The sequence below is a fragment of the Fukomys damarensis genome, unplaced genomic scaffold (assembly GCF_012274545.1).
Source record: "Fukomys damarensis isolate Sample0158 unplaced genomic scaffold, DMR_v1.0_HiC HiC_scaffold_24, whole genome shotgun sequence".
NCBI classification, from domain to species: domain Eukaryota; kingdom Metazoa; phylum Chordata; class Mammalia; order Rodentia; family Bathyergidae; genus Fukomys; species Fukomys damarensis.
The window spans coordinates 42933911-42961084 of NW_022900936.1; the positions used below are offsets into that span (position 1 = coordinate 42933911).

Here is a 27174-nt window from a genome sequence, read left to right on the forward strand (position 1 = left end):
CTTGTCTTGATTGACATAAGTTTCAAAAGAAAATGAGTAAAGTTTCTAGCTTTCCTATTGATGTTAGGTTGTTCTCTTCTTGTTTTTGTTCATTTATTCTGACTTTCCCTCTTGTCTTCAACAATTTCACAGTTTCCTAGAGTGTGTGTCATCTTCCTGCATCCTCTGGCCTCACTTATAATCTTCCCCTATCCTTCTACCTATCTTTCTCTTTATCCCCAACTCCTTCTGAGTCCCCATTCTGAGGGATAAAGCTGCTATAATGAAGAGTTTAAACACTATAAACATATTTTGGGCTTATCCTAGATTCTGGTTTAATTCACGTGGTTAAAGGTGATAGATTAATAGCTATCACAAATTGTCATTTTCTAAGCTTTGCTTGAGGCTATTATGCTATTGATTGTAGCACTTGGGCTAAAGTGTTGTGATTGATCTAATCAGTTGTCCTTCCTGGTATTCTGAGTGTGAGAGTTTCTCTGAGTCATTAGAGACTCAAAATCTAAAGACCAGCTATATCTGGAAGACTGAAGTATTACCCAGGAATTAAATAAAGGACTGTACCAACAACAAAAATAGAAATGAGAAGGCATTTAAGCAAGGCACACAGACTTTCAGCTCACCAAAGGAAAATTCTGGTGGGTATGAGATGGAAAAGTCACAGTCAACCACCTGGACAACCTGAACTGATAACACAAGAAGTAACAAAACAGATGAATGAGACTCTAGAAAAATTCAAAAGAAAAATAGATAACTAAGGTGGTGAGCAGAGTGAAAGACATGACTACAGATTCTAGAACAGAAACAGATGGAAAAATACATAAGTTCAGGACCATGACAGAAGCCATGAATGTACAGCATAGAAAAGAAATGAAATTCATGAAAAAGATTCAAATAGATATCCAGGAGATTAAAAAAAAACTCTATTGAAAAGATACACAACAGACTAACCCAAACTGAAGACAGACTATCAGATAAAAAAGACAGAATGACCATGAAAAAAGAGATATCTTAAAGTAAGAGAACATTAGAAATCATTACAACAGCTCCTAGATTTTGTAAATTAAAATAATATAAGACTGATATAAGTCCATGAAAAAGCAGGAGAAAGTACAAATGACAAAAATCTGTTCATAGAATTAATGACAGAAAACTTCCCAAAGAAAAAGAATTTGACATATAGATAAGTGAGGCATATAAGACTCCAACTAGCCATGATGAAAACAAAACAAAACAAACAAATTTATACCTAGATATATAATACTCAAAATCCTGGAAACCAAAGAGAAAAACAAAATACTACAAGCAGTTAAACAAAAGAAACAAATCACATGCAAAGGAAAGCTCATCGAATCACAGCAGTCTTATCAACCCAAAATTTCTAGTCAAGGAAAGCCTGGAGTGAGGTATTTCAAGTCCTAAAAGAAAACAACCTTAAACCTAGACGATGCATTCTGAAAAACTGTCTTTCAAAATTGATGGGGAAATAAGATACTTCCATGACAAAGAACACCTGAGAAACTTCATGAATACTAAACCAGCACTTCAGACAATTCTAAACACTGTCCTAGAAAGATACAATGAAGGTCATAACTCTATTTGGCCCAATAGAGGAAATCCATTATTCCAGGCAAGAAATTAAAGGGAGAGGTAAAAAATATTAAAAAGAACCAACAACAGGACAATAACATGAGAATGTTAAGTCAATACATAACAGTTATAACCATCAATGTTAATGACATCATTCACCAATCAAAAGTAATAGACTGGCAGAATAGATGAAGAAGCAAAATCTAACAATGTGCTCTATAGAAGAAATTCACCGAGTTCAAAAAGAAACTCATAGACTGAACGTAAAAGTATGGAAAATAGTTCTCCATGTGACAGGAATCCAGAAAAAAGCAGAGAAAGCAGAGATATATTATTTCCAGACAAAGTAAATTTCAAACAAAAACTAATTAAGAGAGAAAAGAAGGTCATTAAATCCTTGTAAAGGGCACAATCCAAGAGGAAGGGATGACAATCATAAACATATTTACACCAAATACTAATGTCCCCAAGTATACAAAATAAATGTTAAGGGATATGAAAAATCAAATAAGCACTAATGCAATTGTAGTGGGCCACCTCAATATCACACTATCACAGATAGACAGATAATTTAGACAAAAATTCAACAACAAAATACTTGAACTAAACAAAGCTTTTGAACGAATGGACTTAATAGACATCTACAGAGTCTTCCACCCCACAAAATAAGACATATACATTCTTTTTGGCTGCACATGGGTCATTCTCCAAAGTAGACCACATACTAGCTCATAGAATATCTTTAGGCAAATGCAAAGGAGTTGAAGTTATCTCACATATATTATCAGACCATAGTGCAATTAAACTGGAGATATAGCAAAAGAAACAACAAGAACTTCAAAAGCACGTGGAAATTAAATAATACTCTCCTGAATAACCAATGGACCACTAAGAAAATTAAAGAAAAAATTAGACAGTTTTTAAAAATAAATGATAATGCTAATACAATCTATGGGACATAATGGGACACAATGAAAATAGTTCTACAAGGGAAATTTACAGCAGTGAATACCCACATTAGGAAGACAGAACAAGCTCAAATAAATAACCTAATGCTGAATCTTAAGCTTCTAGAAAAAGAAGAGGAAGACAAACCCAAAGCTAATACAAAGGAGGGAAATATAAACATCAGAGCAGAAACCAATGCAGTGGAAACTAAAGGAAGTATAGGAAAAAAACCCAATGAACCAACAGTTGGTTTTTCAAAAGAATAAGTAAAAATAGATAAACCCTCAGCCAACCTTATCAAAAAGAAAGAAAGAAATGAAAGAAAGAGAGAAAGAAAGAAAGAAAGAAAGAAAGAAAGAAAGAAAGAAAGAAAGAAAAAAGAAAAGAAAAGAAAATGCTCAAACCCATGCAATTAGGAATGGAAAGGTTGAACTCACAACAGATCCAGCAGAAATCCAGAGGATCATTAATACCTACTTGAAGAACCTGTACTCTAATAAATATAAAATACAGAAGAAATGGACAGATTCCTAGGTACATTACCAAAGTTGATCAAAGAATATATAAAAATCCTAAACACTCCAGTTATAATCAGTGAAATTGAAAATGTCATTAAAAATTTACCAACAAAGGAAAGTCCAGATCCTGATGGCTTCACTGCTGAATTCTACAAAACATTTAGAGAAGAACTATTGCCGCTACTTTTGAAACTTTTCAGTGAAATTGAAAGGGAATCAATACTTCCAAATTCATTCCTAAGCAAGTGTTACTTTGATTCCAAAATCAGGGAAGGACACAACCAAAAAGGAGAATTATAGGCCAATCTCCCTAATGGACACAGATGCAAAAATCCTCAATGAGATACTAAGAAACAGAATACAGAAGATCATACACCCTGACAAAGTCTGATTTATCCCAGGGATACAAGGATGATTCAACACACATGAATCAATAAATGTAATGTACCATATGAATAGAGTCAAAGACAAAAACCACATGATCACCTCAGTATACACAGAAAAAGAGTTCGACAAAATACAACACCCATTCATGAAAAAAAAAACTATAAAAAATTGGAGTAGATGGTCTTTATCTCAACTTGATCAAGGCTATCTGTAAAATACCAACAGCCAACATCATAATAAATGGTCAAAAACTGAAAACCATGGTAAAATCAGGAACAAGAGAAGAATGTCAACTATCACCCCTCCTGTTCAATATAGTTTTGGAAACATTAGCCACAGCAATTAGACAAGAGAAAGAAATAAAAGCAATAAAGATAGGAAAGGAAGAAGGTAAACTGTCATTATTTGCTGATAATATGATATTCTACTTAGAAGATCCAAAAAACTCCACCAGAAGACTTCTATACTTAATTGATAGATTCAGTAGAGTAGTTGGATACAAGGTAAACACTCAAAAATCAGTAAACTTGTACACAAATAACAAAATCACTGAGAGAAATTAGGGAAACAATCCCTTTCACAATAGCATCCTTAAAAATGAAATATCTAGAAATCAATCCAATGAAGGAAGAAAACAATCTCTACATTGAGAAATACAGCACTCTGAAAAAAGAGATCAAAGAGGATATAAGAAAATGGAGAGACATCCCATTGTTCCTGGGTAGGAATACCCAATATAGTGAAAATGGCCATACTTCCAAAACTGCTATACAGATTCAATGCAATACTGATTGAAATCTCAACAGTATATTTCACTGACCTAGACAAAACAATCAAAAATTCACTTAGAACCATAACAAACCTAGAATAGCAAAAGCCATTTCAGGCAACAGAGACATGGCAGGGGGTATCACAATCCCTAACTTTAACTATACTACAAAGCCACTGTGATAAAAACAGCATGGTGCTGGCAAAGAAAGAGACCCAAGGATTGGTGAAATAGAATAAATGATTCACAAATCAATCCTGACATACACAGCTACTTCAACTTTGACAAAGGAGCCTACTATACTCACAGGAGGAAAGAGAGGCTCTTTAATAAATGGTGTTGGAAAAATTCGATTTCAGCATACCAAAGATTAAAGCTAGAGCTTTATCTTTCACCATGCACACAACTAAAATCCAAGTGGTTTAAAGATCTAAATATTAAAACAGAAATAAACTTGTTGGAAGATAAGTTTGGTAGAACTCTTGAGGACACTGGCATAGGAAAAGACTATGAATAAATCCTCAGTAGCACAGGAAGTAGCAGAAAGAATCAGCAACTGGTATCTCATCTTTTTATAAAGCACTGCAAGAGAAATGACCAACAGAGCTATGAGACAACCTATAATGTGGGGAAAAAATTTACCAGCTCTTTCTCAGACAGAGGTCTACTATCCAGAAAATATAAAGAACTTAAAAGAGTCAGAACTCCCAAATTAAAAAACCCAATTCAAAAATGGGCATCTGAAATGAACAGACATTGTTCCAACAAAGAAGTAAAAGCAGCAAGAAAACAAATGAAACGATGTTCAACATCACTGGTTATTTGACAGATGCAGATGAAAACAACACTGAGATTCCACCTCACCCTCCAAAAGAATGGTCACTATCAAGAAATCAACCAATAACAAATGTTGGTGGAGTTTTAGTGAGAAAGGAATCCTTCTTCATTGTTTGTGGGACTGCAGACTGGCACAACCACTGTGGAAATCAATATGGAGTTACCTTAAACAACTAGGATTAGAAGTTCCATTTGATCCAGCTAATCTGCTGAGTATCTCCCCAAAAGAATTACAGGAATCATACCACAGTGATTTATGTCCACCCATATTTATAGCGGCATAGTTTGTAATAGCTAAATCTTGGAAACAGCCTAATTGTCCATCAACTGGAGACTGGATAAAGAAGATGTGTTTTTTCTATAAAAAGGAGTATTACTTAGCCATAAAGAACTAAAAACCAGAGACATTTATAGCTAAGTGGATGCACATACTCTTAACTAAAATTAATAAGACACACAGGTGTAAATACCAAATAGTTTTTCTGGTGTGATAAACTAAAAGTGTAAATAATTATCAAAATGCATAAATGAGATTGTGTAATAGGAAAAATGGTTTAAAGGTGTCAGGGAAGTAGGAGAGTAAGGGAAAGGCATGAAGGGGAAAGAAAACATAAGAGAAAAGGAAAAAATGGAAACAAAGTCTTTGTAAATAGGGAAGGTTGGAGGGGGTAAAGAGAAGCCAGAGGAGTGGAGAAAAAATAAGTTGCAAGATAGATCATGTAAAGGTACAAGATCCCGCTGACGAATGTAACTGTATTGTATACATAAAATGCACCAATAAAGGTAAAATGAAGGATAAGCTTGGACCTAGAGACCCTACTCTTGTGAAATAAATCAGACAGAAATGTATAACTATAGCAGTATTTCTCTTGTGTGAGAAACTGAAAATGTAAATAAAAATGTATAGTAGATATTAAATAGGAAAACAATGTTCAAGTGGGAAGGGATATAACAGAAGGGAAAGAGGGAAAGGAAGCGAGAGAAAAAAAGAAGAAAACAAAGATAAAATGGAAACAAAGCTTTTGTGAATAGAAAGAGGGAGAGCAATAAAAAGGAGAGGAGGAAAAGGGGAAAATATGAATCAAGATATATTATGCCACTGATGCAAACTCCTCATGATGAATGTGATCATTGTTTATGTCTAATTTTTACCAATAATTTTAATTAATGATAAAAAGTAATTACACCTAACACGATACCACCACCCTGCATACAAATGAAAATGCATGAATACACACTCCAGAGTAGAAAGCAAAATTTTTCTTTGTATAATGTTTATTCTTCTAACATTCTATAAAATAAATATTAAAATGTAGATTTAATAATATTTAAATACTGATAGTAAGTCAATCAATGCTATTTATATGATGTTACAATGCAAATATGGAAAAGAGATATCTGTTTACTATATGTATATATGCACTAGACTATTTAAAATAGAAAAATATATTCAAGATAATTACAATTCTCTTTTATGTAAATTACTCATGGGTTGTATTTATAATTTTTTTCTACTATCCTTTCTGTATTCCCATGGCCTTCAGCAAATATCTTAGTGAGTCTTGGTTGACCCATATTTTCATTCCTGAGGGATCTGGGTCATTGTCACACTGCCTGTATTGGATTGTTGAAGGTTTTCACTAACCTCAACAACATGGCATGGTAGTACTCAGCAATTCCTTAAGAAATCTACACTCCAAACATGCTCTTCCTCACCCTTTCCTGTTTTGGGGTATGTTGTGGGGCAGGTGTTGTAGTCCAATTTCTCCTTGGAGTTCTGGATCAATCACTCCAGTAGCATTGTAATTCCTTTTTAGCCTGTTGACTCAGTGGTATGAGGAGCCCAAAATGGCCATGAGAAAGTCCTCATTTCTGTTTCAGTAGAATAATTTCATGTTCCTCCTGGTAAAAGACTTCTTTCTGTAATGAAAACTTCTAGGCTAGCAGAGCAGGAACAGGAACAGGAAGCAAAATTTTTTCTAGTGGGTCACTAGGATCATCCCTTGATTTTTGGAGCCATGGATCCTGAGTATGGAAGAAATAGTATCATTTATATGACATTGATTCAGGGCATACGTAGCCTTCTGGAGAATCATATCCCAACCTTGCAAGGTATTGCTATCTAGCAGTTTTTGGAACAGCATCTTCAAAGGACCATTTCAGTATTATAACAATATAGTTGCCTCTGTATGGTAAAGAATTTGGTAAGACCAATAAATACCATTAGCACTCTCAGCCCATTTCCACACTTCTTCAGCCATGAAGAGCATTCCTTGGTTAGAATTAATATTGTGTGGAATACTGTGACAGTGAATGAGGCATTCTGTAAATTCAAGGATGATAGTTTTAGCAAAAGCACTGCATTCAAAGGTAAATCCATACTTAGTCTTTTGTTCCTCTGTCACTGATCATATGACACTCCCCATGAGGCAATAGGTGGATGCTGGGAGACATAAACCAATTTAGCAAGAATAGGAACCATGGGCATTTGGGCAACTTCTTCAGGTAGCTTATTTGTTCCCTGTAGACCTTCCCAGGCCAAATCACTTCCATTTAATAATGGACTATTGTTTGACACGTCCAACTTTAGGTCTTGGTAGAGCAGATAACACCTAGCACATGATGGCAGCTAAGGTCATATGGTAACCAGGTGTCCCATGGTCAAACATTTTGGTTCCACTAAGGCCAAGTTGAAGATCCAGGAGCTGCTTTTCAAGGAGAGAACACTTGTCTGTAGATTATGGCAGAGCATTTCTCTAAAACCCTAAATGCCTCTGCTGCAAGACACTACAAACACCATCTCTATCTGCCACTGACACCTCAAGTACCACTGGATCTTCTGGATCACATGGCCCCAGTGGCACACCAGGCACATCAGTCTGGATCTGTGTTCCACTCAAAACTAGCAGTGTTTCCAGTCACTCAGTAAATGAACACATCCAAATAAAAAATGTGTTGCCTGAAAAATTCAAATAGGCACATTAGGTTTTGTACTTCTTTCATGGTTGTAGGAGAGGCAAGGTATAACAACTTATCTTTCACCATAAAAGGGATATTACTGCATGCCCCACTATTGGGTGTCTAGAAACTTTTTAAAGGTAGAGGAAACTAGCATTTTCTTGAATTTGTTTTCCATCCTTTGACATAATTGTTCTACCAAGTACAGAGAAGTTGCTTTCTCTTGCTCATTGGTCAAATCATTATAATGTCATCAACAAAATGAATATGTGTGGTAGAGGAAGATAACCAAGAAAAGTTGAGAAACAGGACTAGAGAGTTGATATACTCCTAAATCAGGACAGTAAATGTGTATTACTGGCCATATCATCTGAAAGCTTGGCTAAATTTCCATTGATAACCTAACTTACATAGTTTGGGATATTTATACTTACTGGAAGGCTCGGATGATATTTTAGCTCTTTTCACATCAATATTTATTCAGAAAAAGTGTCCAGTAGTCCCTTAAATGACTGAACATTTTCTTTTTCTCTGGTAAAAGGCCACAGGCCTCTATGAGAAAAGATGAGGGAAAGATGCACAGTATAAGGTTTTGTTAGTAGACCAGGGCTATTCACTTTCATTCAGAAGTTTCTGGACCTGCAAACTGGCTCAAGTCTGGAAACTAATTGAGGGGACATGATTCTCTCATACTATGATTTGAGGTAGATTTTTGTTCATATGCCCTGAAATGTTTCTGCTTGTTTAAAGTGATGGCACAAGTTTAACCCAAGAGCTGTGACATTCAATCCAGTATCTGTACTTAATGAACTAATATCAAGAAATTAAACCTGAACTAGCTTTATGTTGCATCCACCACTCTCACACTCTTAAAATCCATGCTCATAACTTTCCTTCAAACCTCCTCTTGTAAGAATTAGAAAATTGGAGAGGTGTTTTGGGGGAGTGTAACATACCTCCTATGGATTATGCTGCATATCTCATCTTTAGGAGTCTTTTGCCATTTGAGATTGATTATAGGTCTAGTAATAAGGTGATAAGGGTGATAAGGTGTATCTTGAAAAGTCTGGACATATCTTGTTTGACAACTGCATCAGGGGAAGTCATTACTGCCTTTGTAAGCAACATCGGATTAGTTTCTTCAGGTAGAGGTTGAAAGACTATCATTATATGGGGTGAAGGTGGGGAACTGAAGGGAACTGCTACTGAAGGTGGGGAAATCTCTTCTTCTGGAGAAATAACTTCATCAGAATATAGGTGCCAAATGTCTCCAGCTTCACGAGGCTCCTTCTAAATATCTCCATCCCAATTTGTGGAATTACATCCGTTTTGGACCAGCACCCTCAATTTACCTGCAGATAACCACTGAAGCTAAGAGTTAAATTTGCCACATCACACAATAAGGAATTGTTTTGACTTTTTTACAGCTTCAACCCTACAGCTTTAAGAACAAAAAATTCTCTTTCATGATACATTTAGACACCTTTATGTTGTTTACACATGTATAGAGCTGGGAAACTAAATCTTTGAGTTCATTTTTTCCCTTATTACTTTCTCTAGCGATAGTAAGAACAACCAGCCAATTTCAACATATTTCTTGGTTTTCAAAAGTGTTCAAAAGAATTCAGAATAGAATCTTCAAATCTTTTGCATCTCATGAGTGATCAATTATGATAATCAAATCGATCTATGTGGCATACTTCTTCTCAACATAGACTATCAGCACTGCCTGTAGTACCAGGAGACACCATGGCAACTTTATATCTTACTAAATTACAGATTTATCTCCAGGAACCACTAAACAGATTTAAGGAATTCATGATAGAAGTTCTGTTTCACTAGAACCAGTTTTGGTACCCAAATCTGTATTGGATAGGGTTTTCTAAAGCAACATAGAAAAATATAACTATCTCCTTGCATTATTTATACAAATTTATATAAATTGCAAAGGAGGTTATTAGCTTATGTGTTTATAAAATAATGAAAGAGGATGTATCAGTTATGGTTTCAAAAACAGTGGCTCTCTGTGCACTGGCGAGCCAAAGAATCTAGTAACTGCTCAGTGCAAGCAGCAAGAAGCTGTGGTATAAAAGGGGTCAAAGATTCAATACTGGCCTGAGACCAAAAGCTTGGAAGCTCCTTAGAGAGTCCTTGACATGAGCCAGTATTGGAAGGCTGAAGAAACTAAGTCTGATGTCAACAGGTGAGTGCAAGAAAAGTTTCACCCCTTCCAAGAGAATGGAGATCTTGAAACATGTTCCAACTTCCTCCTTCTTTCCCTTTTATTTCATCCAAGCTACAACCCCCATTGGATGTTGCAATCCACAGTTGGGGTGGATCTTCCCCTCTTACCTTCCTGGAGTACATGCCAATCTTATTTGAAAACAATTCACAGACATACCAAGAAATGTGCTTTCTCGTCTGCTAGTCATTTATTAGTCAACTCAAGTTGATATATGATAATTAAAAGAGAAGTTTTGGAAGTGATTTATGGGAGCAAGTTTGAAAGGTTTAGAGATCTGGGCAAGTGAAGCCCTTGACTAATGTAAGCAGTTTCCATGGCACCCTAGTTAGAACTCAGAAGAATGAAATCCTCGATGTGAATGTGGATGGTAAAGGCTAAGCTCAAGGTTTTATATGTAAATGAATACTATTACAGACGCTGTACTAGAACCACATATTTTACACTCTGGCAAAGAAGTTGTCCACAATTTGTTCAAGTCCTAAGGCCTTGTATGAGGATGATTTAGATATATTAATCTAAATATATTAATTCATTCATTAGAGGAAAGTTCAAGGCAGTTCAGTGTTCAGGTGATAGCATAGGTATTGCTAAGTGATTGTAGTTAGATCTCCAATGAGAATTAGAAACCAAAAACAGAGACAAAAGATGTGAAAATGTTGCAGTTTTACAACAAAAGGGTGTGTACACAAAGTTGAGACAAGAGGGAGTATGGTTGCTGAAATGATAGTGCTTTAAAAGTAAGCCAAGTGATTTGCACCTGAACAACAGGAAAGATAGCTTACAGACATCACAGTAATTGGCAAGACTTCAAAAATCACATGCTCAGGAGTATAAAATGGTAATTTTTTGAGAGACTGCTTTGAGATAAGAGCTTTAAGGTGCCCATTCAAGGGCTGCATGAGGAAATATATGGCAGAGTTCAGCCATCCAGGCATTCAGAGGCCACTGCAGCTGTTGTCCAAGGGGGTCTAGATATCTCTTGAGCTGGCAGACCTTGGTGTCATCCATGTGCTGCTTTTACGGGCATCCAGAAGAAAAGAGTTAGGAGGTCTTGAAAGCATCCACCCAGAATTCAGAGAAAGGCTTTAGGGACCAGTCAATATGGCGTGACAGGGTGGCAGTCCCTGCCAGGAGGCACGAAAAGGGTGATGCATGAAGCTGTGAGGGTGAAGCTAATACCACAGTGGGCACCCCAGGAATGTCTGCTCAGAAAAACTCAGGCATCAAATGGAGCCAGCCCATAAGAGAGTCCATGTAGGCTGAAAAAAGCAGAACCACTGGGACTGCCCAGGCCCCCCAGATGCTGAACATGGAACTAAGGAACTTACCATTTGCCTTGCTGGTTTTCAGTCTGCTTTTATCATATTCCTTTTGGAATAGGAATGCTTACCCTGCGCCATTGTATGCTGGAAGTATTTATTTATTTTTTTCATTATCACAGCTAAGAGTTCATTCCTTTTACTTAATTCCTTTTTTTCACCCCCTTTCCCTTCTCTCCCTCTATCCGTCTCTTGATCCTGTTCCTTTTTCTTGGTCCATGTTCTCATAATGTTTACATAGTGTTTACACTCTTAGTGTTGAGTTGGTCTATGTATACATTTTAATTCTTTTTTATCTCCTTTTCCCACCTTCTATCTCCCTGCCCTCCATCTCTTTCTCCTTCTCCTTTGAAAAAGATCTAGCTTCCTATTTTCTATTATCTATCTTCTATTTTCCTCCTTATTTATACTTTGGTTTTCTCATAAAAGAGAAAACATGCGATATTTAAGCGTCTGGGTCTGATTTATTTCATTTAACATTAATGGCCTCAAGGTGCATCCATTTTCCTATAAATAGACTAAGTTTCTCTTTCTTTATGGCAGAGTAGTATTCTGTTGTGTGTAAATACCATATTTTCTTTATCAGTTCATCTGTTGATGAACATATAAGTCAAACCCTTGTGACATCTTACAATGAGTAACCATGTAGTACAGTATAAAGGTTCACTGGGTATGACGTCAATATTTAAAATAATTGTGGAATTCAGGATAACATATATTGTTATTCTAACAAAAGGTAGGTATTCTAAATTTGAAGATTAATTTCTCATAAGTACTTATTAAATATTTTAAAGTAATAAATACTTTTATTTCATCTGTTAACAGAAGTGTAATGATTAGCTAAATGAACAGTAACTACTTAAAAAAGGAAATCATACAGTGCAGATAGAATATTGAAAATATGCTTGGGATGTTTCCATATTATCCTTATATGATTTTTTTCTAGAAAAAATACAAATAATAAATTAAAAATGCATGTTTTCATATTTTTTAAAAACTCAAAAACATTATTTTTCTACCTGTGTAAAAACCTCAATTTAAACATTTAAAAAATATGTAATGCAGGAAATTTTTACTGGCCAGAAAAAACAACTTATTGACATCAAAGAATATGATTATTTGCTAGCTAAACATCAGAAAAGTATTATATAAATTAGTGACTAGATTTAAAACAAAGCACACAATTTTCTGAATGTACCTAAGGATGCACTTGTTTCAATGATTGTGAAAGAAAGAAACAAAACACATGTAGTAGAAAACATGAAGGATAACCAGAGATGTACGAATAAAAAGAATTATGACAGAATTCTAAGGAGGGAATGAATTTCAAAGTGTGGTTAATACTGTCAAATCATATAATTAATTGATTGATGTAGTAATAAACAGGAATACTTTAGATTTGATAATTAGGAATTGAGTAATAATAGCAGCAAGAAAGTAGTGTGACCAAATGTAGACAGCAGAAGTACAGTCAGTTACACCCCAACTTTCTAACTCCTCCTATTCCTAGCAGGTACCTACAATCTCACTGCCCTGTTTACTCTCCATTCCCTAAATAAACTTTGAACTTTAAGCATCCTTGTTTTTTTTCTTAAATCATGTGTTTGTTCCTTTAGCTATCATGCCTTTTCAGACATCTTCTGTCTGTTATAATTTAATTTATCCTTCCACAATAATGTCATATATTTGGTAATGTCTTTTCTTAGAACCCTAAGTTAAATCCTTCTTTGTGTTTATAAATATCTTGCTTATAATTCTATTCTTAAGGAAAATAGCATTCAATTTTATTTTAGTTTTTAAATTTATTTTAACTGATACATAACATATATATTGTATATATTAATCCAATTTTATATTAGGTTTGATTCCTACCATGAAGATGTCCTCAAATTTCTAATCTGAAAATTCATTGCAGTTATTCATGATAAAAGAGCTCTTAATCAGGCTTCATTTGAATGTTCATTTGAATGTTCATAGGCAAAACGTCTTCATGGTGGGAATCAAACTTCATATAAGATTGGATAGCATTTAGATAGATGTATGTTAAAGAGTATTTAATCTGAGGACTAGAGTCTCAATAAATAATACTGAAATCTAGTGCATTGAGAAATAGAGAAGTGATGAGTTGGTCTCTGAATATGGATTCTTAAAGGTAAATGGTAGAAAATAAAGTCATAGGTGCTATAAATCTAGTCTCTGGAGCCAATGGAATATTAAGGTAAAGGACAAAGAGTTGGTCCAAATAATAAAGTGCATCCGAAATCATTTTAGGGCATAAAAGTATAACAATAGTACGAAAGGATGAAGCTACGAGTCCAGTTAAAAAGTGACCTAAGTTCGGGGTATAGCTTGTTGGTTGTGCCCTTGCCTAACATGCAGAAGTCTTCAATACCCACCTCCCTCAAAAAAGAAAAATATAGCTTATGATTATGACATTGATTATGATATACAGTTATCTCCAAATTCACGAATTTGCAAGTATTAAATACCTACAAATTGTGCTTAGTAACATTTTTAATAATTTTATGCAGTTACTATATCTTAAATAAGTGAAAGTAAAGAACACAATGTCAGAGATTTTCAGAGAATAAATCTATAGGTTTTAATAACATTCTTTTTAGGTAGTGAAAGAAAGGCATGCAATTGTATTGATCACACTAAAGTTTTGGCTTCTTTGCAAATCCAAATCTCTCTTCCAGTCGTTTAACTTCCACTCTAATCAGTACAAATCTTTTCTATCAACTACAGATTTTAGATAGACAATATGGAAGGAGGGGAATATGAAATCAAGACGACCCTTAACCTGACTTTAGTGATGGCCATTTGATGAAACTTTAAAGTCTCAAACTGCATCCCTCTTTAATTGTTTGGTTTACTGGTGTTTTGGGAACCACGCTCTCATATCGGGAGATTCTGCAGAAATACCCTAATGGCAATGCCAGGCAAATCCCTTTAGAGATGAATGGACAATTTAAATTTTGCCCTGAGACAACTACATAATTATTGTTACTGACCTATGAGTGGAGAGAATATCCTATTTTCATAATGTATTCACCAATGTTTTAAAGACCAAAGTTTTTATTCTTAATTTCTATTAAAACAGCATACATGGCCAATCAGCCTCTCTAAAATGTTGTTATTTTGTGAATTCAAAGTATGATGGTGGATTTCTAATTTATTTATGATATAAATATGCACAAAGATATATTTCTGTAAATACATATTTTATCGATTACATTTTATTAACTTTGTTACTTCATCTATAAATTGAAGACACTTTGCAAAGAAGTACTGAGACATAGTAAGTGGATCAGTTTGACTAACCTTAGTTTAAAAGAATCATCTTTTTATCAGCAAATATACAGGTAGGTCTACAAAATGTGTAGAGTATTTATGGAATGAATAATGAAATTGATTTCTGATTCACACACATGATTATATTTTGGAATGAGTAAAAGAGTTTTATAGAATGCCTTCTAAGAAAATTATTAAAAAAGAAAATGATAATCACTAAAAAACAAGTATTTTTACCAGAATTTACATAAGTATTTTCAGCTGATTTACCACTAGATGTTATTAAAATAATAATAAAATGTATTTTTATATTTTTACAGATATTTTTCAAAACATAATCCTGAAAAATATTTTAAAAGAATTATAGACATGGAGTATGAGAGATACTTTATTTTATTCATTTGATTATAAGATTTTAGTGATAAAACTAGAAAAAACTAATACGTGAGTGAATAGAGAAACCTACCATGTGAGTGAATTTTTAAAGACACTGCATTAAATTCAGCAATGCAAGAATAAGAAACAGAAAAATATTAACCAAAATATGTTTTTAAAACAATGCACTTTGAATAACTATTGTAGGCTTTTCTCCAAAATTGTGTACCTGAAGTATACTAAAGCCAAGAAATTTTAGCAGTTTCTGGAAGAAATCAAAGATACTTTTATGAGTCTTAAAAACTCATATTGCTTCTTCATTTGAAATATTATAATATTGTACTTGCCAGACTATAGTAAATATATAATTAATTTGGGTGTTCATTAGACTCCAATCCATATATGACAGATTGTGAGTAGATAAGTATGTAAATTTAAATGCATAATTGAAGGACCTCTATGAGACTAAAAAAAAAAAAAGAAGATGAGTTTCAGAGAGTACAAGGTAGATATTTATCATGAACATTACTCATGCTGTGAGTGAACCCTTTGTACTAAGTCTTATAATGTGAGATATACATAAGAGACACAAAACTATGGACATGAAATATTAAGACAAATAGATAAGAGGAAAAATTTGTCAGACAAGACAGGAACAGAAGCCAAAAGATGTTAAAATGAATATAAAATATCTTCGTTAAATTTCTTGATAAAAGTACAAAGATGTCCTTTATTCTTATGCTGTCTTAAAAGATAAATAGATCTTTCTTTCAAATGTCTTGATGATCTTATCTGGAAAAGACTAATAAGCCATAGAAAACATTTTAAAAAAAACTCACAGTTCTGTGCAGTTTCTAAAAATTAGCCATGTTTTCACTTAAAAGCTGTTAAAAGAGCAATTTTTTAAAATATTGCATAAATCTCATAGGATAATATGTAGCACCTGTTAATTTTTTGTGAAGAAAAAGTTCACTTAAAATGTTTTTTTATGTTAGGAAATGCAAAATTACATATACTGAATATATGAATTACATATATGGATTTATTAATGAGTGCAAGATAATTCATGTAGAAAAGGAGTTTCCGCACCAGGCATTCACATAGACATTTCAAAACCTATATAGAGTTTCCTGTGTGAATATTCCATGATACATTTCTGTTCACATGCCTTGACCTATGATTATGTACTAGCTTTTAAGATAGTTCTTCTTTTTTGTATATAGAATAATTAGAAGTGATGAATTAGACATACTCTGCTCATAATCTTAATTAATATCTTTACATCTTACATTTCAGCTGGGAAATTGGGAATGGCTAAGGCAAATCACTCGTTGACCACTGAATTCATCCTCATAGGATTCACAGATCTCCCAGACCTGAAGAGCCTTCTGTTTATCCTGTTCTCTGGCATCTATCTCATCACCATGGTGGGAAACCTAGGTTTGGTGGCCTTGATTTATATAGAGCACCATCTTCACACACCAATGTACATCTTTCTGGGCAACCTGGCTCTGATGGACTCCTGCTGTTCCTGTGCCATCACTCCCAAGATGCTAGAGAACTTTTTCTCTAAGGACAGAAGGATTTCCCTCTATGAGTGCATGGCACAGTTTTATTTTCTCTGTCTTGCTGAAACTGCAGACTGCTTTCTTCTGGCAGCCATGGCCTATGATCGCTATGTGGCCATATGCAGCCCACTGCAGTACCACACCATGATGTCAAAGAAACTCTGCATTCACATGATTACTGGGACCTTCATAGCTAGTAATCTTCATTCTATGCTTCATGTCGGACTTCTGTTAAGGTTAACTTTCTGCAGGTCTAATCAAATTAATCACTTTTTTTGTGACATTCTTCCACTGTACAGACTGTCATGCACAGATCCTTTTATTAACGAACTAATGATATATATTTTTTCAATGCCAATTCAAGTCTTTACCATTGCTACTGTCTTGATTTCTTATCTCTGCATTCTTTCCACAATTTTCCAAATGAAATCTAAGGAAGGTAGAGGTAAAGCATTTTCTACCTGTGCATCCCACTTTCTCTCTGTCTCAATATTCTACATTTGTCTTCTAATGTATATTCGACCATTCGAAGAAGGTGATAAAGATATACCAGTCGCAATATTTTATACAGTAGTAATTCCATTATTAAACCCTTTTATATATAGCCTGAGAAATAAGGAGGTAATAAATGCTGTAAAAAAAGTTATGAGGACTTATACTTAGGCAAGCTTCATCTACCACAAGTTGATTTCATTTTATGAAATTTTTTCATAAAAGTGGACATAGAAAAAGATTTTTTTAAAAGGTCTATCTTTAAATCAATAGGCTGTGTTTGTTAAAACATATATGAACCGAATTTTAAAACTATTTGATGTCTTAATCCATTATACAACCAGTATAAAGCAATGAAAACTAAGTAGTAACTGTATTTACCAACTGTCATTACTCTCATGGAATTGTGAGATGGTATTGTTTCAAAACTCAGTATGTCAACATAGCTTCAAAATTAAATACTGAAGTATGGAAAGAGTCTTGAGTAATATTTTCTAGTTAACAGAAGAAATTTTATCTGGTTCTTGGTAAAGTTTTTAAAGCATTTAACACTCTCTAGCAGAAAAGTGAAATGATAATTGTTTTCTGGAAAACTGACCTGACAGATACATGTGGTTTAGTTTAAAGGGAGATAGAATAGAAACAAACTAATTGCAGTAAATTATACCTGCTGCAATAAGGTTTTATTTACATGAAATTCCTAGAATGAACAAAAGAAAATAATGAGAAAAATAAATATATATTATGTAGACTAACACTGAATATAACAAAGTGGTAAATTTTTCTTTTATCTGAGGTATTATCTGAGGCTTTATCTGATGCTATTTTTATTTTGAAGGCATCAAACTGTGCTACATATTACAGAATATTAGAGAGTGGTTTGCATATTAAACACTCAATAAAAATTTAAAACATGTTCATGAAAATACTGCTTTTTTAGTACAACAAGATTTACCAAAATTGTATATGTTTATTTTTACTATTGTTTACAGAAAAAATATATTAAAATATGCAAGTATTTATGGCAAATAATTTCTTTGAGTGCTGCTGTCTTTTTTGTGTTTTTAGTCAATATTTGTTTACGATAGTTATAATCTAATAACATTTATTTTGAAATACATGTACTCATGATTTTTATGTAATTTTAAAAATATTCTCTTGTCTACAGTTTCTTTCTAAATCCGAAGTCCAGTAGTAATTACTACATTTTATATTGTTCTCTTTATCTTCTCTCCTGCTTCCTTCTCATTTTACTCTTGACTTTTTTGGATAAAACTTTGATGTTGACTGTTTATTCGTCTTAGAGTTAACGGAGAATACGGCACACGACCTTCACACTGAGCTACATCCCAACCCCCTTTTTCACTTTCATTTTTGAAACAGATTCTTGCTGAGATTCTCACTAAGCTGCACAGGCTGTACTTCAACATTCATCATTCTGCCTCAGCCTCCCAGAGTGCTGGGATTTCAGGCTTACATAAACTGCCTTGGCTTCAGTTAATTTCAATTATCCACTGGTTTAAGAGCCTTCTGATGAGATGATTGGATTGTGAGAACACTAACTTCATCGATGAATTAAGGTTTTGATGAGTTCATGGCTCAATGGATTAATAAGAGGCATGGCCTAGTTGGAAGGAGTGGGTCTTGTAAACAGGACCTGGAGTCTATATCTGGTTCCTGGCAACTTCCTCACTGGTTCTTCTCCTGTGTTCAGCTTCTTGACCAGCATGAAGCAAACAACTTTGTTGCATCACGCCTTTCTGCAAAGATGTTCCTGCCTTGGAGCCAGATGACCTTTGACTGAAACTTCTGAAACTGAGCCAAAATAAGCTCCTCCTCCTTTAAATTGGCATATTAGCTATTTTTTCCCAGAATGGGAAATAAACTAATAAATGGTACAATTTGAAGGTGTTATTATATATGGCCTGTTTCTTTAGAAATAACCCACAGATTAATTTCATTCTTTTTCTTATGCATTGAGTTTATTGGTATATTTTAGGTATACAGTACTGTTACATACATTATTGGGATCTTATACCTTTACATGACAGGTCTTTGTTCTCATTTTTCCCCTTGTCCCTGCCTTTCCTTCACCCCCTCCTCCTCTCCGCTTTAAAAAAAACTTCATTTCCATTTTTTCATTTTCTCCCACTTTTTTCTTTTCCCTTATTAACATTCCCATACCCTTCCCCCTTTCCCTACACCTTTACCCCCTTTCTTCCTATTTCACATTGTCCATTATATCATTAGGATCTTATGTGCTATTAAAGTTTATTCATACCAGAGAAACTATTTGGTAATTACACATGTGTGACTTATTTATTTCACTTAGGAGTATATCCTCAATATGTATCCATTTTCTAATGAATGAATCTAATTTCTCATTCTTTATGGCTGAGTAATATTCCATTTTATAGAAAAACCATATCTTCTTTATCCAGTTTCCAACTGTCTGTCACATGGGCTGTTTCCAAGTTTTAGCTATTGCAAACTGTGCCGCTATAAACATAGCTGTGTATATATCAGTGTGGTATGATTCTTTTAATTCTTCTAGAAAGATACCCAGCAGAAGGATGCCTGGGTCAAATGGAACCTCTTGTCCCAGCTCTTTGCAGTATCTCCATATTGATTTCCATAGTGGTTGCCCTAGTCTGCACTCCCACCAACAACGGAGAAGGGTTCCTTTCTCTGCAGGACCATGCAAACATTTGTTATTGCTTGATTTCTTGATAGCAGCCATTCTTTGTGGGGTGAGGTGGAATCTCAGTGTTGTTTTCATCTGCATCTCTTGAATGACCAATGATGTGGAACATTTTTTCACGTATTTACTTGCTGCTTTTACTTCTTTGTCTGAGAGATGTCTGTTCATTTCAGATGTCCATTTTTGAATCGGGTCTTTATATTTGGGGGGGATGATTATTTTGAGTTCTTTATATATTCTGGATAATAGTCCCTTGTCTGAAGAGTAGCTGGTAAAAAAATTTTTCCACATTTTAGTTTGTCTCTTAGTTCTGTTTATGGTTTCTTTTGCAGTGCAGAAGATTTTTTAATAATATGAGATCTCAGTTGTTGATTCTTTCTCCTAGCTCTTGAGCTACTAAGGATTTATTCATAAAGTCTTTTCCTATGCCAATGTCTTCAAGAGTTCTGCCTAACTTATCTTCCAGCAATTTTAGTGACTCTTTTTTTTATTATTTAGATCTTTAATGCACTTGGATTTTAGTTTAGTGCATGGTAAGAGATAAGGGTCTAGTTTTAATCTTTTGCAGGTTGAAATCCAGTTTTTCCAACACCATTTATTAGAGAGGTTAGATAGCTCTAATTTTAAAATGGGCAAATGATTTCAGTAGACATCGCTGAAAGAATATATATACAAGGCCAATAATATTAAAAAGAATGCTTACCATCACTATTCTTCAGGGAAAAATACTGATCAAAATCACTGTAAGCTATCATTTCAACCCAGGTGGAATGATTTTCATCCAAAGGGGGGAAAAAAGGAAAAAAAAATTACTAATGCTGACAAGTATGTAGTGAAAGGATAATACTTACATACTGCAAATAGAAATGTAAATCAGGGGCCAGGGATTTAGCTCAGTGGTGTTACCACCTGCCTCGCAAGCACAAGTTCCTGAGTTCAATCCCTGGTATAAAAAAAAAAAAGGAAGAGATACAAATCAGTATAACCATTATAAAAAAAAAAGGTGTGGTGTTTAACACACACACAAAACCACTACAAACCTAACTACTAAATGATCCATCTATCTCACTTCTGAGTATATATTTAAATGCGTAAAATTAGTTTTTCAAAGGGACGCCTATACTACTATGTTTATTGTGCAGCACCTTTCACCATAGCTAACATATTGAATCAAAAGAAGCATCCACTAATGAGTGAATTCATAAAGAAAATGTGGTGTACACACAATGATATATTGTTCAGCCATAAAAATAACAAGATATGCAGCCAAAATAGCTCATTTGGGGGACTATTAGACTGAAAAGAACAAAGTCTTTTTTTTTCATTTGCAGAAAAATGGAGGGGAACAGAAGGATACTACGTTGTGAAATAAGTACAGAAAAACAAACATCATTTGTGATCAGTCACAGATGGAAGCTAAAAAAAGTAAAATAGAAGTTGAGAGAAGAATGCCAATGACTAGTGCCTGGGAGGAATAAAAAGAAGGGGTAAACAAAAGATGCATAATGAGTACCAAAATGCAGTTAGATAGGAAAAATAAGTTCTGGTCCTTCTATACTGCAGTGTGTGATTAGAATTTAAGACAGTTTATATTTTTAAACAAATAGCAGAGGGGAATTCTTAGGCTTCAAGCACAAAAAAAAATGATGAATATTTTAAGAAAATGATAATTATCACAATTTGATCAGTACACATTGTTTACATGTATCAAATTATCACACTATATCCCATAAAATGTTCAATTATTATTTGCTAGGTAAAAATACATTGCAGAGGGCCGGGAATTTAGCTCAGGGGTTTGGTGGCCTGCCTTGCAAGCTCGAGGACCCAAGTTCGATCCCCAGCACCCCCAAAAAAAATTTTTGCAAAACATTAAAAGTTTGAAAATTAATACAAGCATATTCTTGAATTTCTGTGTCATCCTGCCATGTAATAATTAAAAAATAATGGTCAAATAGCACAGACATTTTTCCAAATATATTATAGCCATTTAATTAATAATAGTACAAGAGTATTTAATATACTTTTGTATCATTCATACATACTATAAAATGTTTATACCATTTCTTTCCTTAAATTTTATTCTGAACTTTTTGCTTATATTTTTTCTAGTATACATATTTTAGTATACTGTTATATATACCTAATTTAAAGGAGATATGCATATATTTATATCTTAAATGTTTGTATTTAGCATTAATGTACAAACAATGCAGTTGTAGTCTCTCTTCTAATGCAAGATGATAACTGAAAGCAGATGGATGAGAACCGAAACTCACAATAAATGAAATGGATAATCAAAGGCCTGTTCCCAAATGAAAGAAGAGGGAGGACAAGGACAAACCCAGAGAAGCACAAGCATTATATAGCAGAAAGAAAGAAATATGAACTAACATAAAAGGTGGAGCTAGAACAACTAGGAAACTAGAACGAGTGAGTGTTATTATTATAGAGACAAAAGTGAGGAGAATTCCAGTATTATCAAACAGTTTAGTTAGGAAGTTAATCAGAAGTTCTTTGGAATGATATTTAGAGTGGATTTTGACCTTAACAAGGCAGTTGCAGTGCAATGGTGGGTGAGAGAAGAAAAAATAATGAGAAATTGAATAGGACAATTTGCAATCTAACAGTCTGTCTTCCATTTCATTTGTAAATGTTCTCTTACATTGTGAGTGTTGGTTCCAGCAAATTACTTTACTATTCAATTTTTAATTGCATCTGGCTCTTTCAAATTGCCAGGGTTTTTTCATGTTGTTCTCTCTGTTACTTTTGCCCATTTTATCTGCCAATTCTAACCCTGCTTATGTTGTAAAGTTCACCTGAAAGGGCATTTCCACTTATAAAGCTTCCTTATTCTTATAGGTCACCATCTTCCAGATTTTCCTCCTTTGAGCTTCTTGTCAGGAGCAATGTGAAAAACCTAAAAAGTTCTTATTCCCATCTTCATTACACCACATATATGTCTCCTTTACTTATTGAAGTTTTAGTGGACTGTATATATTTTAGGAATCAAGGTAATACATAGTAATTGAGGATTCAGCTAGGTTTGCTCCAAAAAGACCCCCAAAAGGTATCAACTCATCCCTAACTCAAAGCTATTTGATACAATTCAGGGACACATACTTCATACCTGTAAAGTGGAAACTATGTTATAAAGGAAGATATGTGTCACTTTTATCAAATATAAGAAAAACAAATGGTCTGTTTCCAAATTTTAGCTATTACAAACTGTGCCACTATAAACAAGGAAATACATTTTTAATTCATTCAACAAATACTGAGCACTGAAAATGCCAGACACTATTCGTAGTGTTAGAAAACTGGGATTGGGTATATTACAATTTTTTTCTCTAAACCCAGATGGTTATGGTGGGAAATGGGAAAGATTAACAAATTAAAGATTTACAAACTTGTAAACATGGAGTTTAGTGAAGAAGAATTAGTGGAATTAGGATAAACAAAAGAATGCAGATGATATGAACACAAAAGATAGAACAATCTTAGTAAATAGTCTACAGGAAAATAATAGTATTAAATTTTGAGAACACTTTTTAGGGCAGGAGGATGAATTCAAACTACAGACTAAAGTTGATGACCCTTGTTGAACCCACCAAAACTTCTAGTTTCCTCTCAAAATATTACTTTTTCATAAACCATATTAATTTCACTTCCTCCATGAAGGGATCAAATGAGATAGAGACTACTTTCTTCCTGGTTCATATTTTATGCACAGAGTGATGCACAGAATTGAAAAAACATGGTCAGATACGTGCAAATCAGAAGGATGATCATCAGACCTTAGTGAAGGTCATTTGCTGTTGAACTTCATTGTCTCACAGGGCATCTTTAATTACTTTCAAGTGGTTTATGTGTTTTTAGAACTTAGTATAGCCAGAGAAATACACTGATGTCAGTGTAGGAAAATCCCTTTAGGAATTGATGGAAAACTTTAACTTTGCAGTGTAAGGGACATGATTATTTACAGCGACTTGTACATAGACTCTGAAACTTCCATTCTCTTAACCTCAAATGCTTTAAAGAGCAAAGTACGTACATGTGTTCTTATATTCTGAGAATTTCCCTAAAACAGGACATTTAAAAAGCTTTTGTCAATAAAATCTAGCTAATATTCTAATTTCCTTTTATTTTTAATTATAGCAAGCCTTATTTGCTTACTTCCTTGAATTACTTGTTAATTTCTATTGTCCCTAAATTTTAACTACTTTCTTATCTCCTTTGCTATTCTCAAAATTAAATGACATGGGGAACTAAAATGAGGAACAATACTAAGACTCATCTGACTGTCTGATTATAAGATACAGCTTCAAAATATACAGGTAAGACCACAGTATTTTCTGTTAAATATGTCAAGCATGGAAATTGATAGTGAATTGCACTTTAATTATATGTCTTAAGTTTTCTTTCATGTGTCTTTTGATATTTTGATTATAGAAATACAAACCCATTTGACCATATGATTTATAAGAATAGATATGTCAATCACTATGTGCCAGTGGATCATTAAGTAAAAAGAGGAAATAACCTTTTAAAACAAAAAAAAGTCTGATTTCAAAAATTCTTTTAGAGCTTACAGGATTTTCTCCTTTCTAAATGTTAAAAACTGAGATGTACTGTTGACCCTACTTTTACTAGCTTTTTATCTATTATGATATACTTTAGATAAACTTTTATATTTTTCAAAGGAATCAGAAAAATAGTAGCAATTAGTCTGCTTAGGAGAAGGAAAGATGTCTGTTTCTCTATATGCTTCTCCTATTCTCTTTGAATATTTTTCCTGTAGATTCTTCACAGTTAACAGTTTGAATAGGCAGAGGCAAAGCTGTTACAAAGGATCATCACTAAGATCCCGAGAAAAAGGTAGACCATTCCAGGTTATCAAAGTGAAGTTAGGGTTGGAATTAATTCTCTCTCTGCTTAGCATTTTAGAACTCCTTTCACAGAAGTATGTAACAACTAACCTCGAAATTCTTATTAAGAAAATTATTTGGATACATATGAAAAGTAAAGCAATGTAGATTATAATCACGAAATTATAGATTTTGTTGGTTAAAAAAAGACATGCCTACAATTCAGAAATCTAAATCAGTTTGGTCTAAGATATTCAGTTAAAACTTTTTGAAGCAGCACTCTATATAAACTATGACATAAAACAGTGGAAGGACTTAATTTTATAGGGAAAAATGAATGAGAATATTGACATGGACACAGTGTTTATGAAAATGGGCGTGACACTGGGGAAAGGGATGGGACAGAAAATAATAGTGAATTTTTTTTTAAAGCTCTCCTAGGTAATTTTCTTTAAAGATCAATAGTGCCCATCATCATTCGTCTTTAGTCATCTTTGTGCACTCTCAAAGACATAAATGGAACAATCAGTAATATGATATTGTAAAAAATTCACTCCTGTAGAAGAATGTATAAAATCTTTTCTCAGCAATAAAAATATACAACATAAGAAAACTGATGTTAAATTTACTATAGGCATCATAATAAAATTAACACTGAAATTATTTGAAAAAAGAAGCAAATATAGGTGCTCTACATTTTTTTGCTATTCTTGCAGGGATTAAAAAAGATAACCTTTTTCCACACTATGCCTTTTCCTAGAAATTATGCAATATTCTTTTGAATTTTGAGAGTCACATCTTGAGGACATAGATGCTGACATTTTAAGAAAACAAATGCCTCCCAAGATAAAAATAGCTATATTTTAAAGATCACATGGGATGCTTTAAGGAGAGACTTCTTGTGTAAAAAGAAACTGAGAAAGCATGTTATATTATCTCAACTAGAATCTAATTACTTCATAATTCCTATCTCAATAGGCAACTTAGAGATGACTGAAGACAACCATTCCTTGACCACTGAATTCATCCTCATAGGATTCACAGATCTCCCAGACCTGAAGATCCTTCTGTTTGTCCTGTTCTCTGGCATCTATCTCATCACCATGGTGGGAAATCTAGGTTTGGTGGCCTTGATTTACATGGAACGTCGGCTTCACACACCAATGTATATCTTTCTGGGCAACCTGGCTCTGATGGACTCCTGCTGTTCCTGTGCCATCACTCCCAAGATGCTAGAGAACTTCTTCTCTAAGGACAGAAGGATTTCCCTCTATGAGTGCATGGCACAGTTTTACTTTCTCTGTCTTGCTGAGACCACAGACTGCTTTCTTCTGGCAGCAATGGCCTATGACCGCTACGTGGCCATATGCAGCCCGCTGCAGTACCACACCATGATGTCAAAGAAACTCTGCATTCACATGATCATGGGAGCCTACATAGCAGGAAACCTGCATCCCATGATTGAAGTAGGATTTTTATTTAGGTTAAGTTTCTGTGGTTCTCATCAAATTGACCACTTCTTCTGTGATGTCCTTCCATTATATAGACTCTCTTGTATTGATCCTTATATCAATGAATTGATATTATTTATCCTGGCAGGCTCCATTCAAATATTTACTATTACTATAGTCCTAATTTCATACATCTTTATACTTTTTGCTATATTCAGAATGAAATCCAAAGAAGGAAGAGGCAAAGCCTTGTCTACTTGTGCTTCTCATTTCTTGTCTGTGTCAATCTTCTATGGTTCTCTTCTCTTCATGTATGCCAGACCAGGTTCTGTCAATGAAGGGGAAAAAGCTATACCTGTGTCTATTTTCTATACTCTAGTAATTCCTTTACTGAACCCGTTTATATATAGTCTAAGAAATAAGGAAGTAATAAATGTCATGAAAGGAGTTGTGAAAAAGAGATTATTGTAGCAACCTGAAACAAGTACCATCTTCCGTTTTTTCACAGTTAAGTTTACTGGTACATTTAAAGCAAACAATACAGTTACATTTATCATTGGGATCTTGTACCTTTACATGATATGTCTTGGTTCTGTTTTTTCCCCATACCATGGCCCTCCCTTCACCCCCTTCACACTTTCCCATTTACAAAGAAGTCACCATCTTCCTTAGAAAATCAATTATAATTTGATAATACTTTCTTCAAGATCTGCACATAGTGAGAAAGTGAAAAGAAGGAACTTTTTTTTTCCTTTTCTTTTTGGTTTTTTTAGATAGTGTCTCACTATGTAGTTGAGACTGACCTGGAACTCACTATGTAGCCCAGGCTGGTCTCAAACTCACAGCCATCCTCCTGC

General features: G+C 34.0%; 2 protein-coding genes across 2 annotated transcripts; both read left to right on the top strand.

Annotated features, from left to right (window-relative positions):
- Window positions 1–16547: 16547 nt before the first annotated feature.
- Window positions 16548–17468, top strand: LOC104876411 (olfactory receptor Olfr180). Its single transcript, XM_010644399.1, has one exon. The coding sequence runs from the start codon at window positions 16548–16550 to the stop codon at window positions 17466–17468; it is 921 nt and encodes a 306-aa protein (XP_010642701.1).
- A 6798-nt stretch (window positions 17469–24266) lies between these two features.
- LOC104876579 (olfactory receptor 5K3) lies at window positions 24267–26788 on the top strand. Its single transcript, XM_010644710.1, has 2 exons — window positions 24267–24335; window positions 25845–26788. Exon 2 carries the CDS (start codon window positions 25856–25858, stop codon window positions 26786–26788), a length of 933 nt encoding a protein of 310 aa, XP_010643012.1. The 5' UTR covers window positions 24267–24335; window positions 25845–25855.
- Window positions 26789–27174: the final 386 nt, after the last annotated feature.